At 52.9% G+C, this 19969-nt stretch overlaps 1 protein-coding gene and 2 long non-coding RNA genes across 3 annotated transcripts; 2 read left to right on the forward strand and 1 right to left on the reverse strand.

Annotated features, from left to right (window-relative positions):
• Window positions 1-3782: 3782 nt before the first annotated feature.
• On the reverse strand, window positions 3783-11630 carry LOC138850573 (uncharacterized). Its single transcript, XR_011390513.1, has 2 exons — window positions 11557-11630; window positions 3783-4171 (listed from the first exon to the last, which is right to left on the reverse strand). It is a non-coding gene; the product is annotated as an uncharacterized lncRNA (long non-coding RNA).
• Window positions 5530-7705, forward strand: LOC138850571 (uncharacterized). The gene is made up of 2 exons (XR_011390511.1): window positions 5530-5822; window positions 7450-7705. It is a non-coding gene; the product is annotated as an uncharacterized lncRNA (long non-coding RNA).
• Window positions 11631-16144: 4514 nt separating the features above from the next.
• On the forward strand, window positions 16145-16513 carry LOC100345694 (small ribosomal subunit protein eS27). Its single transcript, XM_002715752.5, has one exon. The coding sequence runs from the start codon at window positions 16198-16200 to the stop codon at window positions 16450-16452; it is 255 nt and encodes an 84-aa protein (XP_002715798.1). The 5' UTR covers window positions 16145-16197; the 3' UTR covers window positions 16453-16513.
• The last annotated feature ends 3456 nt before the right edge of the window (window positions 16514-19969 follow it).

A 19969-nucleotide genomic window follows, 5' to 3' on the forward strand; every position in this document is an offset into this window, starting at 1 on the left:
GTGCTTGTGATTAATAATATTAGCTGTGATTATAGTTAGGTGTGCTAGATGCATACAGACTATCATTGCTGGATCTGGAAAAAAAGGGTCCTGAATGGAAGTGTACTATGGGCTATATTCACACAAATTAAAAATAAATGCACACACACACCTCTCAAAGATTTAGCATTAAACTAATAAGAATAGCGATGTGACTAGGGAATGGGGATAAAATGAGTTAGTGAATCAATGAATGATTGGTAGGGGTCTTACAAGGACCATCGGTCCGGCGCCGCGGCTCAATAGGCTAATCCTCCACCTTGCGGCGCCAGCACACGGGGTTCTAGTCCTGGTCGGGGTGCCGGATTCTATCCCGGTTGCCCCTCTTCCAGGCCAGCTCTCTGCTGTGGCCAGGGAGTGCAGTGGAGGATGGCCCAAGTGCTTGGGCCCTGCACCCCATGGGAGACCAGGAGAAGTACCTGGCTCCTGCCATCGGATCAGCGTGGTGCGCCGGCCACAGTGCGCCAGCCGTGGCGACCATTGGAGGGTGAACTAATGGCAAAAGGAAGACCTTTCTCTCTGTCTCTCTCTCACTGTCCACTCTGCCTGTCAAAAAAAAAAAAAAAAAAAAAAAAAGGACCAACGGTGATAGTTGACATGTGCCAAGGGCTCGAGAAACCCAACCCTGTGTACCTGAGTTCTGTTGTCAAGCATCAGTATTGCAGAGAAAGAGAGAGCACATCCTCCCATGATGCGGCTTTAGAGGAGATGGATGGGGTAGGTTCTTGTCTTTGCACAAGGAAGAATTCAGACGTGAGACAGAGAACAGTGGTAAGGGTGCCCAGTTTACATTTAGACTGGAGTTTTTAAGGGAATGGGTCTAGTTCTCCCCAGCATTTCTCCTGCCCCTCCTCCCCCTTCTCCTGGTGTGAATTAGATAAAATTCCTCCCAAGGTTTTATTACTCAGTGCCTTCCCTGGAGGAAGGATGTAATGGTTTTATTGCTTCGTGTTACCAGGCCAGGTAACTGCATTTGGTGCTGAGGAGAAAGGATTCTCCTGGGGAGCTGTCCTTGGAGGGAAGGGCTGAGACCACCTGGAAAACTGAATCTGGTTTCACAGAGATTGGCTTTGGGGTGCACTCAACTGGGGAGAGAGCCCCGGGTCAGAAACATGTGCCTTTGCAGCACTGCAATGTGAAGCCATGGGAGGAGGTGCTATGCCCAGGAGAACTTAGAGGGACAAAGAGGAGAGGGCCAAGAAGGGGCCATCCACTGAAGGGATGGATGGAGGAACTGGGACCTGCAGAAAGGAGAGGAGAAGAAATGAAGAGTGAGTGAGTCATGGAAGGGGAGGGGTGTCTAGGAGGCCACAGCGGGGATCAAGCTCTGTCCAAAAGAGCAAGCCTGCGGGAGCTGGGAGCCATGCACTCAGGCACAGCTCTCCATAGGTCTGTCTGTACGGTCTGACTTTTCCGGCATGAGACTTACAGAGCCGAGAGGAACTGTGGGAACGCGTGGCTTTCAGCTCCCTTAACTGCTATTTTTCGCAACCAAGCATTTGGTGAATGTTGAGCTGCAGGGAGCCCAGTGTTATGTTATCTGACAAGTACATGGGGCTCAGCTCCTCCTTGCTACCAATTAAAGGCAGCACCACACTCGCACCGTGTGAGCTGATGGGGATGGACTGTCAGCTGGCAGGGACAGTGCAGGGGCCCGGCTGGGACACGAGCCGCGCTGGCAGAAGAGCCACGTGCGTGTAAAACCTGTCCTGGGTGCACACAGCCTTAGCATTCAGAGTGTTCCCACCTTAAATCCACACGCTTCCGCCTGGCCCCAGAGCAGAAACAGCCCATGCCCTCTTTGCACACTCCCCCACCCCACCCTTCACAGTCCCGCTCAAACGCTCTCTTCACCACACCTCGCTCACGGCTTCCATGTCTTCTCTTCCACCTGCGCCACACCTCTCAGCTTCTTCCTGCTTCCCTGTCCAACCTCACCAGCCCCTGCTTACTGCCACAGCAGGAATTAGCCGAGCCCGACGAGCAAAGGTGGGTGCTACGTGAACTCCACTGTCTCACTCAGGCACATGACACACCTCAGCCAGGTAGTGCCAGGGGCTGCTTGTACCTTCCCAGAGCTCAGGTCTGTTCTCCAGGAGCCCTTGTCACTCTCTTAAAGTTATTTGAAAGGCAGAGTTAAGAGAGGCAGAGATAGAGAGAGGTCTTCCATCCGCTGGTTCATTCCCCAGATGGCCGCAACGGCTGGAGCTGAACCGATCCGAAGCCAGGAGCCAGGAGCTTCTTCCAGGTCTCCCATGCGGGTGCAGGGGCCCAAGGACTTGGGCCATCCTCCATTGCTTTCCCAGGCCATAGCAGAGAGCTGGATGGGAAGTGGAGCATCCGGGACTCAAACCATCGCCTATATCAGATGCCAGCACTGCAGGCAGCAGCTTTACCCGCTACGCCACAGCACCAGCCCCGCTTGCCACTCTTGCCTTGGCCAAGGTTGCCTTTAAAAAAGAATGATTCTGGCCGGTGCCGCGGCTCAATAGGCTAATCCTCCACCTGTGGCGCTGGCACACCGGGTTCTAGTCCCAGTTGGGGCGCCGGATTCTGTCCCGGTTGCTCCTCTTCCAGTCCAGCTCTCTGCTGTGGCCCAGGAGGGCAGTGGAGGATGGCCCAAGTGCTTGAGCCCTGCACCCACCTGGGAGACCAAGAGGAAGCACCTGGCTCCTGGCTTTGGATTGGTGCAGCGCACCGGCTGCAGCGGCCATTGGGGGGTGAACCAACAAAAAGGAAGACCTTTCTCTCTGTCTCTCTCTCTCTAACTCTGCCTGTCAAAAAAAAAAAAAAAAAAAAAAAAGGCATGATTCCCGGAACACAGAGTTGCCCAGAAACCAGAGCCAGAAGCTTGTTCCCTTGGGCATTGTTTTCCTGACTATCCGCACGATTCCAGTAGATTCTCAAGATCCTCGTCAGCTGACACGAGTCACAGCCCGCAGGCCAGAAGGGGCCCTCCTGGGGCTATGGGTTTGGACTGTGCAGTGTTGAGGGGCGGGAAGGGGACGCCAACACATAAAAGAGAATTTCACCAAGTCCCGCTCTCTGGCTGTAGAAAGGAATGTGGGAAATGAGGCGACCCTGAGTCTGCGTTCCCTGGTGGCTCGGGCCACAGCTGCCCTGGCAATGCGGCAGGGGCTCCCCTAGTCCCCACCTGACCCCACTTCTTGTTGATGGGTCTGCCTGCCGCACTCTGGCTAAGGTCCTTTGTTTTAGATCTTCAAAAACGGGCGGACGTTTCTCTCCAGAGTTGGTCTTCACTGGTTAGAGCCATTCCTCTCCATCCTGGGGAACTTCCCAACCCAGAACCCGCTCTCAGCAGGACCCACTCAGCACACCCTCGTCAGTACAGGGTCCCCTTTCCTGCAGAGGGGCCCACCCCAGCAGGTGCCAGGCCCTGGAGGCAGGGTGGGTGGGAACCAGGCAGACACCACGCCTTTCCTGCACTTGCTCTTGACATGGGAAGCACCCATCAACCTCTGCATGTCCGGGTGTCTTTCGGCGCCAAGGGCAGGTCCCACAGCTGGAAACATTCACCACCTCATTGTGCTCCACATGTGAGAGATTTTATTGGCAATAAGGCGACACTTGGTTCTCCATCAGTCTGCGTGTTGTCTAATGTCTCTCTTCCTGCCATGGGTTCAACACTGGCCAGCGAGGGACCCAGTGTGAGCCCCCGTGGCTTCAGTTGGATCTCTGACTTCAGCAAGAGATGGAAATCAATCAGCACAGTGAGAGCAAGAGACTTTTATCTATTTATTTATTTTAAGACTTATTTATTTATTGATTTGAAAGTAGAGTTATAGGCCAGTGCCGCGGCTCACTAGGCCAATCCTCCACCTGCGGTGCCGGCACTCCGGGGTTCTAATCCCAGTCGGGGTGCTGGATTCTGTCCCGGTTGCTCCTCTTCCAGGCCAGCTCTCTGCTGTGGCCAGGGAGTGCAGTGGAGGATGGCCCAAGTGCTTGGGCCCTGCACCCACATGGGAGACCAGGAGGAAGCACCTGGCTCCTGGCTTCGGATCAGCACAGCGTGCCGGCCGCAATGCGCTGGCCTTGGCGGCTACTGGGGGTGAACCAACGGAAAAAGGAAGACCTTTCTCTCTGTCTCTCTCTCTCTCACTGTCCACTCTGCCTGTCGAAAAAAAAAAAAAAAGTGGAGTTACAGAGAGGGAGAGACAGAGAGAGATCTTCCAATCACTGGTTCACTCCCCAGGTGGCCACAACTGCCAGCTCTGTGCCAGGCCAAAGCCAGGAGCCCAGAGTTTCTTCTAGGTCTTCTCCATGGGTGACAGGGGTCCAAGCACTTGGGCCATCTTCCACTACTTTTCTCAGGCCATCAGCAGGGAACTGGATGGGAAGTGGAGCAGCTGGGACCTGAACCGGCAGGGATGCGGGCATCGCAGGCGGCAGCTTTACCAGCTGTGTCACAGTGCCAGCCCCTTGAGAGTTTTATTAGAGAGCAGCAAAGAGCAGGTCACTCCACAGACAGCAGCCCCGTGTGCAGTTGGGGTTCTACATTTATGGGGTCCAGAAAATGTACATTAATATCTGGGTGCGATACTCATCTCGCTTCCTGGAAAAGGGTGTTGGCATCCAGGAATTAGGAATCCACCGCTTTTCTGTCCTCCCGTGATCACTTCCAAAGGCGGGCAAGGTGCAAAGGGGAGTGATTTCTTTACTATGCCAATGCATTATCATGAGAGTTCGGGTCTCTTTGAGGTTAGGTCAGAGCCATCCTCGATTTGGCTGATTCTGGGGTTCTTTTGCTTGTATCTGGATTTTTGGCCTGCATCCTGTTGGGGCCTGCTGTATGCTATCTCAGCTTCCAAAATCACTCCCTGCTCCTCACTTCCTGCCTGGATGGCCTCGGACAAGTCATCTGATCTCTCTCTGTCCCTGTCATAGAACTGTCACTGCTATGAAAAATGAGAGAATCCAGCCTCAACTGCTTAGCCTAATATCCAGGACATAGAAAGAACTCCAGAACGGTAATCTGTTATCATTTCTGATCTGAGGGATTTAAAAATCAAACCAAAAAAAAAAATCATCTATTATTTTTCACTTTATGTTTCTGTGTGGGAACAAACTGTTGAAATCCTTACTTAAGGTATACTAAGCTGATCTTCTGTATATTAAGATAATCGAAAATGAATCTTGATGTGAATGGAAGGGGAGAGGGAGTGGGAAAGGGGAGGGTTGTGGGTGGGAGGGACGGTATGGGGGGGAAAGCCATTGTAACCCATGAGTCGTACTTTGGAAATTTATATTCATTAAATAAAAGATAAAAAAAAAAATCAAACCAAACCCAAAGCAGAGAAATGCTGATCTTCTCTGCTTGGAGCCTGGTCCCTAAGCTCTCCCTCCCTTCCCTCCTTGGCTTCTGAGGTGATTCCAGGAAGTCGCAGGGACCGGCCAGGGGGTCATCTCCAGGACTCGGCCCTTCCCCTGTCCCAGGCTGCAGGCGGGCATCCGGGGGCCAGCGACTCCCCTGCTCCTCCCCTTCCTGCTGCAGCCCCAGCTGGCGTCGCAATCCCTCCTAGCCGCTCTGTCTCTGTCCTCCTCACACCCCCACTACCGCTGCCCCCCCCCCCCTTGGTGGGTTTTCCATTCCCCTCATTTAGCAAGTATCTGTTGTATGGATTATGTGCCGGGCTGACCACGTGCTGCAGCCGCCGCGGGCGCGGGGGTGAGTGGTTCCTGCCACGTTCGTAGCTGCAGGCGTCTAGGACACAGGGGTGAGCAGCGCAGACCCAGCCCGGCCCTTCAGGAGCTTCTGTTCTACTGTAAGTAGATGGGAAAACAGATAAAGAGGCGGTGAGGTGGATGGAAAAACAAACAAACAAACGGGACATGAAAATGAAAATAGCCAGGAGGATTGCGCTGAAAGTAGGCATCAAGCAAAGCCTTGAAGGGAGTGAGCCGTGGGAACGGCTGAAGGAGAGGCACTGAAAGAGACAGTGCGGAGGCCCTGGCGCCCACGGGCCGGGCAGTGCCGGGCTCACCGCGGCTGGCCTGGGGAGGCTGGGGCGGGGCGATGGGGTCACAGAGGCACCAGGCTGCCTGTGCGGGCGCCAGTCGGCCACTGCGGGCTCTGGGCCTTTACTGTGCGTGCAATGGGAAACCTGACTGAGACTGGTCCACTTCTCACCTGCGCTCCTGTCGGGGAGCCCTGTGGGGTCTGTGCCCCTTCCTCCCCTTCCCTCCTTTCCCCAGCACAACCCCCGCCAGCACTTCCGCGGCACCCCTCCCCCAGTGCCTCCAGAGTCAGCTCTTTATAAAAGCACTTTATTGCATCTTTAAATTTTGGGTTAACACCTAGCGCTTGTATACTTTTACCTGCTACAGTGCATAATTTCAACACATGTACACAGTGCACTTGCCGGAGCCAGGCAGTTAGCCTTTCCATTTCCTCATGTCTGTGTTTAAAACCTGCCAGTGCCTCTTCAAGCCACAGGCTGATCCCCTGAGCAGCATGAAAGTCTTCCCCCCCCCCCCCCCAGGCAGAGTTAGACAGTGAGTGAGAGAGACAGAGAGAAAGGTCTTCCTTCCGTTGGTTCACCCCCCAAATGGCCCTACGGCTGGAGCTGCGCTGATCCGAAGCCAGGAGCCAGGTGCTTCTCCTGGTCTCCCATGCACGTGCAGGACCCAAGGACCTGGGCTTGGGTTTGAATGGAGGGAGTTTTCCCACTCCAGGTTTCTGTAACCATGCTAACAAGAGTGTCCACTCTTGCATATCCTCCACTGCCTTCCCGGGCCACAGCAGAGAGCTGGCCTGGAAGAGGAGTAACCGGAACAGAATCCGGCGCCCCAACTGGAACTAGAACCCGGGGTGCTGGCGCCACAGGCAGAGGATTAGTCTAGTGAGCCGCAGCACCAGCTGCAAAAGTCTTTATTATGATTCTTTTCCACTTCAAGACCCTAAGGCTTTCAAAAATTCTGATTTTTAAAAATCCATGTTGAGGGGCCAGCACTGTGGTGTAGTAGCTTGTTTCTGCCTGAAGTGCCCGGCATCCCATATGAGCACCGGTTGGGGTCCCAGCTGCTCCTCTTCCAATCCAGCTCCCTGCTAATGCACGTGGGAAGGCAGCGGAAGATGGCCCAAGTGCTTAGGCCCCTGCACCCATATGGGAGACAAGGAAGAAGCCCCTGGCTCCTGGCTTCGGAACAGTCTAGCTCTGGCCATTGTGGCCATTTGAGGAGAGAACTAGGGAATGAAAGATTTCTCTCTCTGCCTCTCCCTCTCCCTCCCTCTCTCTCTCTGTAACTCTGCCTCGCAAATAAATAGATCTTTTTAAAAAATCCATGTCGAGGGGCTGGCACTGTGGCGCAGTGGGTTAACGCCCTGGCCTGAAGCACTGGCATCCCACATGGGCGCCGGTTCGAGACCCGGCTGCTCCACTTTCCATGCAGCTCTCTGCTATGCCCTGGGAAAGCAGTAGAAGATGACCCAAGTCCTTGGGCCCCTGCACCCGCGTGGGAGACCTGGAAGAAGCTCCTGGCTCCTGGCTTTGGATTGGCACAGCTCCAGCCATTGCGGCCAATCGGGGAGTGAACCAGCGGATGGAAGACCTCTCTCTCTCTCTCTCTCTCTCTCTCTGCCTCTGCTTCTTTCTCTGTGTAACTCTGACTTTCAAATAAATAAATAAATCTTTAAAATATAAATAAATAGGGCTGGCGCTGTGGCTCACTAGGCTAACCCTCCCCCTGCTGCGCCGGCATCCCGGGTTCTAGTCCCAGTTGGGGCGCCGGGTACTAGTCCCGGTTGCTCCTCTTCCAGTACAACTCTCTGCTGTGGCCCAGGAGGGCAGTGGAGGATGACCCAAGTGCTTAGGCCCCTGCACCCGCATGGGAGACCAGGAAGAAGCACCTGGCTCCTGGCTTCGGATCGGCGTAGCTCTGACCATTGCGGCCATTTGGGGAGTGAACCAGCTGAAGGAGGGCCTTTCTCTCTTTCTCTTTCTCTCACTGTCTGTGACAGAAAGGGAGAGAGGGAGGGAGGGAAGGAGGGAGGGGAAGGAGGGAGGGAGGGAGGGAGGGAGGGAGGGAAGGAAGGAAGGAAGGAAGGAAGGAAGGAAGGAAGGAAGGAAGGAAGGAAGGGGCTGCTCACAATTAACTAGTGAAGCAGCTGCCCGCTGTTACCTTGTCCATGGAGGGATGAAGTCCTAAGTTCTGCTTCTGTTAACTCCAGTCATAAATCTGTCCTAATAAATCTGCCCTGCTATCTCTTCTACAAACATACCAGGCCCACCGACCATTAGAAGTGTGGTCCTAAGTCACACAGACTGCAATTTAAACCCACCATCGCTGTAACAGCTAAGGTATACTGCTGATGAACTTATAAATAGTGTAAGAAACTTGGGGTGGTTGCTGAGTTCTCGGGAAATGAATCCAGCTGAGCGTCATAAATTGCTTCAGTCCTCCACTGTCTCTGGTGCCGGTTTGAATGGAGGGAGTTTTCCCACTCCAGGTTTCTGTAACCATGCTAACAAGAGTGTCCACTCTTGCATATCCACGTGCTCCTGTAATGAAAGCGGCCCCCTTCCTCTGGCTCAGAGAGGCACCCTTGCTGTAAACAAAGTCTCCAGCGACAATTCAGGGCCGCCTGCTGACTGCTACTCACCAAGATGCGAGTCCTGGTCTGGTGCAGCCACCCACTGTGCAACACTGCTCTCTCCACCTGACCGCGGCACAGCCCCTCCCAACAGAGCTTCAAAACCTTGTGACGTGCGCTTTGGCCCTTGCTCTGACTTCCACAGTGCCTGCTGCAGCATCACCCCCGGCCCGGGGACACAGGACTCATTTGCCGCCAGTAGGCTCTGGTCCCTCCGCGAGGAGCCTCCCCTTGTTAAGTCCTCCGTCCGTCTGTCCTGGTGGAGCTCCCAGAGGGCTAGGTGTTTCTCAGCTCCGTGTCTGGAGCGCTCTGCTCGAGGCTCTGCGCCTAACAGAAGCCTCAGGCCCGACCACTGAGCTAGAACTCATCTCTTCCTGTGTCCTGACGCACTGCCTTGTGCACTTGGTCTTTAGAGGTTGTCACAACCCAGTCTTCATCTGTTATGTGTGGGTCTGAGAGCAGTGCAAAAATTTCGTGGAAAATGGAATTCAACAGTAAGTTTATTTTGGCGCAAGCACAATTGAAATGCACGCAGCTTTTTCCTAACACACTTTTCATGAACTGTTTGGAGATCCCTTGTACAAGTGCATTAATATCGGGGTTGGCTCTGTGGTGCAGCGCGTTAAAGCCCAGGCCTGAAGCGCTGGCATCCCATATGGGTGCCGGTTCTAGTCCCGACTGCTCCTCTTCCAGTCCAGCTCTCTGTTATGGCCTGGGATAGCAGTAGAAGATGGCCCAAGTCCTTGGGCCCCTACACTCACGTGGGAGACCCAGAAGAAGCTCCTGGCTCCTGGCTTCAGATCGGCGCAGCTCTGGCTGTTGTGGGCATCTGGGGAGTGAACTAGCAGATGGAAGAGCTCTCTCTCTCTCTCTCTCTGTAACTCTGCCTTTCAAATAAATAAAATTAATCTTTAAAAAAAAAAGCACAGTTAAAAAAAAAGTGGGTTAATATCCCCTTCTGGGTTACAGACTAACTGGCCAGGAAACACTGGGATTGATTTTTGCCCCCAACCCTGCTCCCATACGTGCCTCCTGCAGAGAGACTTCCTGGTCTGTGCCCCCTGGCTCTCCAACTACCTCTAGGCTTTTCTCTCCTTTTTTGGAAAATGAGGATGGCCATGGCAATGCCTGCCTCCTGGAGCTCAGTGCACTGCCACAAAGGTGTGTCACCCGCTAAGGGCTCAGTGAAGGCAGCTGTCACCACAGCAGGTGCGAGGTGCATTTCTCACCCTTGCATGCAGTCCAGTCCCTCCTAAAGGAGAAAGTGTTCCTAGAATTCCCGAGAACACATATCAGAAACACTGACTTAAAATGAGCTTGTCGGCCGGCGCCGCGGCTCACTAGGCTAATCCTCCGCCTTGCGGTGCCGGCATACCGGGTTCTAGTCCCGGTCGGGGCGCCGGATTCTGTCCCGGTTGCCCCTCTTCCAGGCCAGCTCTCTGCTGTGGCCATGGAGTGCAGTGGAGGATGGCCCAAGTACTTGGGCCCAGCACCCCATGGGAGACCAGGATAAGTACCTTGCTCCTGCCATCGGATCAGCGCAGTGCGCCGGCCGCGGCGGCCATCGGAGGGTGAACCAACGGCAAAGGAAGACCTTCCTCTCTGTCTCTATCTCTCACTGTCCACTCTGCCTGTCAAAAAATAAAAATAAAAAAAAAAAAGAACTTGTCTTCATCAATGGTATGTGAAGTTTTGTATGCGTGGCATGAAGTTGAGCAAAGTCACCCAGTTGTTGGAGACCGTGCAGACCCAGGATGGCATCCTCATCCCCCAACACGAGGAACTTCCATTTAGAGTTGACTTAGAGCAGACCACAAGCAAGGGCAAGCGGGAGGCCACTTCCATCGCTGGCCTGGCCCTGTGGTTTCCCCCAGAGGACACTGCGCATGGTGGTCGGCAGAGGCCAGAGCCTTCTGTTCCTCCCACAGGCCGGGGGGGGGGCATCGAGGTAGGAAGATTAGAGAGCAGGAGCCAGAAGGCCAGCGGTTGCTGCTGGTGCCTCTCGCCCAGGGTGGGCCCAGCCAGGGGCCTACGCTCTTCTTCCCAGCCCAGTCTGCGGCCAGCAGAACCTTGCACAACACTGTGGCTAGAGGAAGGCCCCTGGGCAAAGCAGAAAAAAGGTCTGGGATAACAATGTAACTCAGAGATTTCTTTTAAAGATTGACAGACAGAGAGAGGGGGAGAGAGAGAATCTTCCATCTTCGCTTTCACTCTCCAGATGGCTGTGTTGGCCAGGTGGCCAGGGCTGGCCCAGGTAAAAGCCAGGAACTGAGAACTCCGTATGGTTCTCCCAGGTGGGTGGCAAGGACCCAAGTGCCTAGGCCATCATCTGCTGCTTTCCCAGAAGCATTAACAGGGAGCTGGATCAGAAGTGAAACAGCGGGGACTCAGACCACAATGCCATCCCCCTAACTCAGACAGGAAAACCCCCAAGGCAAGAAAGCGTCCTCCAAAGCAAAGAAGAGCCAGGGCAGCTGAACGTGAAGTGGACCCTGTCCCTCCTTCCCTGCCCCAGACCCACGAGGGCAAGGCGGGTCTGCAGTCTGCTGCACAGCTGGCTGCAAACGGCACTCCTCACCCCTGCCCCCGCCCCGCCCATGCCTCACCTCTGCCCCTCCCCAGCGGAAGCTGGTTTCTGGGGCTCACCTTGCCCCACACCTGGACTGGAAACATCTAGAGATTTCCCAAAGTGCTCAAAGTGATGTCCAGGGCTCCCTGCCCGCCGGTGGCCCACGGCAGCTTCTCCTTCACAGTCTGTAGGCTGAGGCCTTGGTCAGCCACAAGTCAACCACTCCCCAGCTCTCCTCCCAAAAACCTAAATAAAAGTCTAAGAGAGGGGTGTGCACGGTGGTGCAGTGGGCTAAGCCGCTGCTTGGGATGCCCACATCCGGTATCAGAGTACCTACCTGGTTTGAGTCCCAGCTACTCCGCTTCTGAGCCAGCTTCCTACTAACGCTGTGCTATTTTGAGAATCCTTAAAAAAAAAAAAAAAAAAAAAAAACTTTCCTAAAACATTGTTTCAGTGTATTCCCAATAATGTAAAGACAGAACAAATGTATGAAAAATAAATGGAAAGATACATTATTATGTGGTGGGTGTACGGATGAATTTTTTCTTCTTGGTACTTTTCAAATGTCCACAATCATCACATATTACTTTTTAAATCAGGAAACAAAAAGCAACAATAAGTTATCAGTCTAAGAAAGAGACACATCTGGGGCGAGTACTGTGGTGTAGCAGGTAAAGCTGCTACCTGCAGTGTCCCAGCATCCCACATGGGCGTCTGTCCAAGTCCCGGCTGCTCCACTTCCAATCCAGCTCTCTACTATGGCCTGGGAAAGCAGTAGAGGATGGCCCAAGTGCACCCACATGGGAGACCCGGAAGAAGCTCCTGGCTCCTGGCTTCGGATCAGCATAGCTCCAGCCGTTGTGGCCATTTGGGGAGTGAACCAGCAGATGGAAGGCCTTTCTCTTTCTCTCTGCCTCTGCCTTTCTGTAACTCTGTCTTTCAAATAGATAGAGACTCTTTTACCTGAGGCACACACATTTAGAGCCGCCATCGGATCACTTTGTTCCCAAGAAAAGACTCAGACAGGGCAGATGAACAGGGCAGAGCCCTTGACAGTGATTTTGAGGACCAGCCACATTGTTCCTGGGGCCCAGAGCAAAATGAAAATGTGGAGCCCCTTTAAAAAAATAAAATGAATTCCACGAAGGCACTAGCAGAACACTAGACGAAGCCCAGGTCACATGCCCAGGAGGCTGGCACTGGCCGCTGGTCTGCAGCAGGACACCCTGGCCCAGAGGTGAGGGTTTGTGCATGGGTGCCACTCCCAGCAGGGTTAACAGAAGTTGCACTGCCTCCTCCCGTCTGTGAACACAGTGCGTTCTTCCAGAGTCCAGCCTCCCCGGTCCTACTTTATCATATATGCGCGAATCACAAGCCAGCAAGGATTACCTACACCCCAAACTATAACCTCTCTTTTCTTTTTTTTTAAAGATTTATTTTATTTATTTGAAAAACAGAGTTACAGAGAGAAGTAGAGACAGAGAGAGAGGTCTTCCATCTGCTGGTTCACTCCCCAGATGACCACAACAGCAGGAGCTGCACTGATCCTAAGCCAGGAGCTTTTTCCGGGTATCCCACATGGGTGCAGGGGCCCAAGGACTTGGGCCATCTTCCACTGCTTTCCCAGGCCATAGCAGAGAGCTGGATCTGAAGAGGAACAGCCGGGACTAGAACCAGTGTCCATATGGGATGCCGGCACTTCAGGCCAGGGCTTTAACCCACTGCACCACAGCGTCGGCCCCTAATCTCTTTTCTTAAGGTGACTGCTTGTTTATCTATTTTAAGAATACTGGGAAGATGTCAGGCCATCTTCCACTCTACTCTGAAATTAACGAGAGTCCGAAGTGAGAACAGAGCATGGGATTTTTAAGCAATGGTTTCTGTTGATTTTCTCTGCAGAATCCAAGAACCAGGACTTGCAGGGTATCGCAGTCTTTCCCTGCTCCAACATACCCTTTTTTTTTTTTTCAATCTCTTGTTCTTGAGAGCAAGAGCAGAAATTCATTAAGAAATTCACCACAGAGCATTATTCATTTTTGCTGGTCTCACTCAGAGGTTTTACTACCAGGAGTTCCAGTAAATCACCCCGAGTTGTGATCACACAAATGGGAGAGCTGTGGACGGAGGTGCACAGGGCAGCACAGGCAGGGCTGGAGGAAGCATGTTGATTCTGGTGGGGGGAGCAAGCTCATTACCTAACCTTTGGATTCAATTACATGCAAAGCAAAGCTCTCCCTTTGCAACCCTCGCTGGGGCTGCTACCGCAGAAATGCAAACAAATCAGTCAAACCACAGCCGGCCACCTGCCTGGCCTGAGCCAGAGCTGGTGAAAAATGGATGCGGAGGTGGCTTAGGCAGGAACAGGCACACTACACCTCCTCCTCTGATGCTCCAGGAGACCTGGCCTCGGACTACGTGAGGGGCAGGGTGGGTGGGGCTGAGCCTTGCCGGAAATAGCCCTCCTGTTTCCCCGAAGGTTGCCTTTCAGTCTAACTGTAACTCTTTCCTCTGTGTCACTGACAGCCATTGAGAGCTCTGCCCACCTTTTGGAGCCAGATAAAACAAGCACCCTCCTTTTCCTGGAGGTGTTCTTTCTGATATTTGGAGTCCCTGTTGCCTCCCAGCAGGGTGTGCACGGGCTGGAAGCTAGAAATGGGAGGGCCGGGGCTTGACCCCAGGCACTTCGGTATGGGATGTGGGTGTCCCAAGCGGGGTCTTAACCACTGCACCTCCTGCATGGGCACGGGGGACAAGCTCATGTGTTCAGCACTGTTTCTAACAGAGAAAGGGCAATAGCCAACATGGTGGGCCCCTTAACTCAGAGTGAAGAGGAATGGACCAGAGCTGTATCATGGGTCATCCCCGAAGTAATGTAGCAAGGAAAAATGTTGCATAAATTGTATTTACAGATGCTACTTCCAGTGCATCTTTTAAAAACAGTTACATCAACTGTGTTGGTACATACGCTTTAAAAATAGGCTTTAAAAAATATTTATTTGAGAGTTAGAGTTATAGACAGAGAGGAGGAGACAGAGAGAAAAGTCTTTCATCCGCTGGTTCACTTCCCAAATGGCCGCAACGGCTGGAGCTGGACTTATCTGAAGTCAGGAGCCAGGAGCTTCTTCCAGGTCTCCTTCCTGGGTGCAGGGGCCCAAGGACTTGGGCCATCTTCTACTGCTTTCCCAGGCCATAGCACAGAGCTGGATCAGAAGAAGAGCAGTCAGGACTCAAACCAGCGTCCATATGGAATGCCAGCTCTACAGGTGGAGGCTTAGCCCACTATGCCACAGCATCTCCCCTCCCCACCCCCAGATAGGCATTTTAAAAGTCATGGGAAAAGCCGGTGCCGTGGCTCACTAAACTAATCCTCCGCCTTGCGGCGCCGGCACACTGGGTTCTAGTCCCGGTCGGGGCGCCAGATTCTGTACCAGTTGCCCCTCTTCCAGGCCAGCTCTCTGCTGTGGCCAGGGAGTGCAGTGGAGGATGGCCCAAGTGCTTGGGCCCTGCACCCCATGGGAGACCAGGAGAAGCACCTGGCTCCTGCCATCGGATCAGCGCGGTGCGCCGCCGGCCGTGGCGGCCATTGGAGGGTGAACCAACGGCAAAGGAAGACCTTTCTCTCTGTCTCTCTCACTGTCCACTCTGCCTGGAAAAAAAAAAAAAAAAAAAAAAAAAGCCATGGGAATGGTTCTAAGGTTAGGATAGTGGTTACCTGGGAAAAGAGAGGGAAGCTTAGAGTGGGGGGAGGGGTCGGCTGTGTGGGTAAGCCTGCCAGTCTTTTTAAGGGAGAGACAGATCTGGAGCAAGTCAATGCTGGTTCATGGTTTGCAATTATATTATTGTTATGGTTTGAACAGGATTTGGCTCTTAAACTCCTGCAGATGTTTAACCCCCAAGCTCACCAGTGAAAGGCCCTAGGAGGGTAGAAACGTAATCCAATTATAATGACTGGGCGGTCCTTAGGTCCCTGTGAGTGTGACCTCAGAAGCCCCTGTCGGCTTCCTGGCTCGTCTGGGACCCTTCCCTCCCCCGAGCTCCACCACTGCCATCAGCTGCTCTTGTCAGACACCAAACCCACGCGGCTGCCTGACCTTGGACTTGAATCTCCAAAACTGTCAGCTAAACTCCTTGCTCTGTGAAGTGAGTTCACTCAGGTATCTCGTGGTAATGACACAATCTGCTACATTATTGTGTGTATACAGAAGATAGTTCATGCACGGACTGTAAAGCCCCTCCCCTACTCCTGCCTCTGCCCAGTGACCACCGAGTTTCCTGCGCGAGGTGCTGGTGCATCCCTGCCTCTTGTTCTCCGCCCACGTTTGCGTTCCAGTGCGCAGGCACGCAGTCTCCCCGAAGCCCTTCTCACTGTCTCCCCGACCTCGCTGAGTGTTGGGGATGCTGGGCACCTCCACTTTGGACCTCTCTCGTCTCTCGATTCAGAGATGAGAACTCTACCAGCCTCTTGGTCTCTCCCCTGCACTGTCTCCTCTTGGTTCTCCCGACCTCTGAGTACAGACAGCTGCGTCCTGAAAGCTCAAATTTCTTGTCCACTGTTGCTTACCCTCTTCATAAGCTCAGGGACTCCCACACGGCCACCAAGGGGAAGGGGTCAAGAGCATGACCTTGGGGTGGTGCTGTGGCCAAGTGGGTAAAGCCGCCCGCCTGCAGTGCTGGCGTCTCATCTGACACCGGTTCGAGTCCCCGCTGCTCCTTCGGATCCAGCTCTCTGCTGGGGCCTGGGAAAGCAGTAGAAGATGGTCCAACTCCTTGGGCCCCTGCACCCATGTGGGAGACTCAGAAGCAGCTCCTGGTTCCTGGCTTTGGATCAGCGCAGCTCCGGTCGTTGCGGCCAATTGAGGAGTGAACCATCAGATGGAAGACCTCTCTCTCTGCCTCTCCTCTCTCTGTGTAACTCTGACTTTCAAATAAAAATAAATAAATCTCTTTTTTCCGGCGGTGACGACCGACCCACGCGAACATGCCTCTCGCAAAGGATCTCCTGCATCCCTCTCCTGAAGAGGAGAAGAGGAAACACAAGAAGAAGCGCCTGGTGCAGAGCCCCAATTCCTACTTCATGGACGTGAAGTGCCCAGGATGCTATAAAATCACCACGGTTTTCAGCCATGCACAAACGGTGGTTTTGTGCGTTGGCTGCTCCACTGTCCTCTGCCAGCCCACAGGAGGAAAAGCAAGGCTTACAGAAGGATGTTCCTTCAGGAGGAAGCAGCACTGAAAGCACCCTGCGCCAAGATGAGTGGGAAACCTTCCCAATAAACACGTTTTGGATATAAAAACAAAAACAAAAACAAAACAAAACAAAACAAAATCTTAAAAAAAAAAAGGCCTCTCTGCCTCTCTGTAACTATTTCAAATAATTTTAAAAAATTAAAAATTAAAAAGAACATGACCTTTGGAGCCACAGAGACTTTGGTACAATTTCTGACTGAAGGGAGCACAGGTGAGAGGCAGTGGTGTTTGTCCTGGGGGAATTATGTGTATGAACCTCAGTTTCCTCATCTGTAAAATGGGAATAATAACAGCTCTAACCTGTAGGCTTGCAAGGATGAAGTAAGAAAATGATTCAATATATGTTAGTGATTATTCACACAGTTTTTTTTAAGATTTATTTATTTAATTAATTATTTATTTATTTGAAAGGTAGAATTACAGAGAGGCAGAGAGACAGATCTTCCATCTGCTGGTTCACTTCCCAGATGGTGGCAATGACTGGAGCTTTACCAATTGAAAGCCAGGAGCCAGGAGCTTCTTCCCGGTCTCCCACATGAGTGCAGGGGTCCAAGGACTTGGGCCATCCTCCAGTGCTTTCCCAGGCCATAGCAGAGAGCTAGATCGGAAGTGGAGCAGGCGGGACTTGAGAATTGGCGCCCATCTGGGATGCTGGCACTGCAGGCAGCAGCTTAGACCCCTATTCACACAGCTTTAACACATTTATTTACCTTAACCCAAATATAACATGGCCCTGACTGGCTTTTGGCTTTGCTCTCTCTGCATCCACAGAAGCATGTGAGCCTAACCACGCCCACCACTTTGTCCAAGTCAGGGCCTGGTTCCCGTCTTTCCTCTGAGGCCCACCTCCACCTTCATGGAGTCTCTGCAAAGCCCCCTCATCAGAGCAGGACTGCTTCCTGCTTGCAGTTCTCACAAAACATCCCCCGCCTAGGACACATTACTTTCATTAATTTGTCAAAATACGTATTTGAAAAGCAGTTACAGATAATGAGAGAGACATCTTCCATCCACTGGTTCACTCCACAAATAACTTTAAATGCCAGGGTTGGGCCAGGCCAAAGCCAAGAGCCTGTAAATGCAATGGGGTCTCCCATGTGGGTGGCAGGGGCCCAAGCACTTGAGCCATTTCCACTGCTTTTCCCAGGGATAAGCAGGGATCAGAAACTGAGCAGCTGGGACTTGAACCAGGGCTCCATTGTGAGATGCCGGCATCACAGGCAGCAGCTTAACCTGCTGTACCACAACATCGGCCCAAGACACGTATCTTAACTGACTTAGGTGGTCTTGGGCAGTAGTGCTTTATCATCCCCTCCCCCACTGACCCTTCTCAACTGGGATGGAAGCTGCTGAGGTCCGACAGTCCTCCCAGGGCCTCCTCATCCCCGGCACAAAGCCTGGGGCTCATTAAGCAGCTGTTGGCAGGTGGGATGAGTTGTTTGACGCCTCAGTGAGGCCGCTGCATCCGTGCCGCGTGCAGCAGGTAGAAAGTGCTCAGCAAAGAGCAGAGGCCAGAGGTCAATGCCTGTCCAAAGCCACAGCCCAAGCCAAGGTGAATGCATGGTTGCATTCAGGTAGTCAAAAAGGCCCTGTTCCCGGGAGACTTACAGAGACAGCTGTACACAAAACAAGCGGGGCTCTGGCTCCTCCTGGTTCTGGCTTCCAGGCTGCTGGCTCTTGGGCAGGGTTCTATACTCTGGAGAGAAGCAGCCACTTCTGGAAGAGGAATCTGTAGAAAGATACTTGGGCCTCACTGCCCAAGCTCTTGGAGAGCCTCCTCGGGAGAGGAGAGGACAGTCCTGGACAGCCACCCTCCTGCATTGCAGCCTTTGTGTCCCCCTGTTCTCTTCACACATCCATGGAACCAGATCACTAGGCACTGACACTAAGAGACAGCTACTGTCCTAGCCATTAAGGGGTTGGCTCCCCAGAGAAAGGGACAGTTTCTGCAGCAGGGTAAACCACCACCTGCAACCTTTAGCATCCCATATGAGCACAGGTTCGAGTCCCAGCTGCTCCACTTCCGATCCAGCTCCATGCTAATGCACCTGGGAAGGCAACAGAAGATGGTACAAGTGCTTGGGCTCCTGCTGCCCACATGGGAGACCCAGATGGAGTTCTAGGCTCCTGGCTTCTGCCCAGATCAGCCCTAGCCATTATGGCTGCTTGTGGAGTGAACCAGTAGATGGAAGATCTCTCTTTTACTGTCTCTATCACTTTGTCTTTCAAATAAATAAATGTTATGAAGGAAGGAAGGGAGGGAGGGAGGGAGGGAGGGAGGAAGAGGATGAGGGGGGAGAGAGAGAGAGAGAAAAGGAAGGAAGGAAAGAAAGGGAAAGTTTTACAGCCTGGTCCTGAGAGGTCCACAAATAAACAATGACGTGCACGGAGGCAATAGCACATGTGCTGAGGCCAGGAGAGGCTCTGTGGCAAGGTCAAGTGCAGTCCCGTTCGGTGCCCGATGGTGGTGGCTATGGGTGTGACAGATGTCCCCCGGGCAGCAGCTGAATAGCCTGAGGCAGGGGCTCATTCCCCCTCCTCCGGCAAGGCTGGGGTAGAGGCCCTCCTGCCACACCACACTGTCACACTGTCACTTAGTCTGCTCATTCCTCTTTACCCAACTGGTCCTCAAGCTGTTAAGACAAATCAGCGTCTGTTTTATTCACTGTCGTGTATAAAAACTTTACACAGCACACAGTAAATACTCCATCAATATTCATTACATTTGTAATTAATCAGTTGTCTGTCCCAGTTGGCTTTGACATTGAAGTGATCCTGCAGGCTGCCTCTCCCTCTCCCGTGGGCCATGCCCACGTCTGCGTCTGTCAGTGGCCTTCTCCCTCTCACCCTTGTCTTGCTGCTCTTCCTCCTGCCCTGCAGTAAACTAAGCTCTGCATTGTCACAGAGTTTCAACTCTGCAGTTGGGAAACCATTTTTGGCTTTGAATTTCCTGCGAGCCGATGATCACTCACAGAAGTTCAATCCCATTGCATGGTCCAGGTGAGACAGAGTTTGTATCCTGTTTAAGTCTAGCGGAACTACAAGTTATTTTTGTTTGTGATAATGGGGACTCCTTTTTTCATCTTCTCATTTTTTCTACTTCTTTTTTTAAAGACTTACGTACTTACTGCAAAGACAGAGAGAGAGAGAGAGAGAGAGAGAGAGAGAGAGAGAGCTCTTCCATCTGTTGGTTCACTCCCCCAGATGACTGCAATGCCCAGGGCTGGGCCAAGCCAGAAGCCTGGAACTCCATCCAGGTCTCCTACATGGGTGGCAGGGACCCAAAGACTTGTGCCATCCTCTGTTGCATTCTCAGGTGCCTTAGCAGGGAGCTGGATCAGAAGTGGAGCAGCCAGGACTTGAAGCTGTGCTCAGTGTTGCAGCGTGCCCAACCTGTTGCACCACAATGCAAGCCCTGTATTTCTCACTTGTAGGTCATCCTTTTGCTTTTCCTTCCCAGACAGATTCGTGACCCTGCCCAGTCCTTGACTGCCCAAACCCAG

The sequence above is a fragment of the Oryctolagus cuniculus genome, chromosome 7 (genome assembly GCF_964237555.1).
Source record: "Oryctolagus cuniculus chromosome 7, mOryCun1.1, whole genome shotgun sequence".
NCBI lineage: Eukaryota > Metazoa > Chordata > Mammalia > Lagomorpha > Leporidae > Oryctolagus > Oryctolagus cuniculus.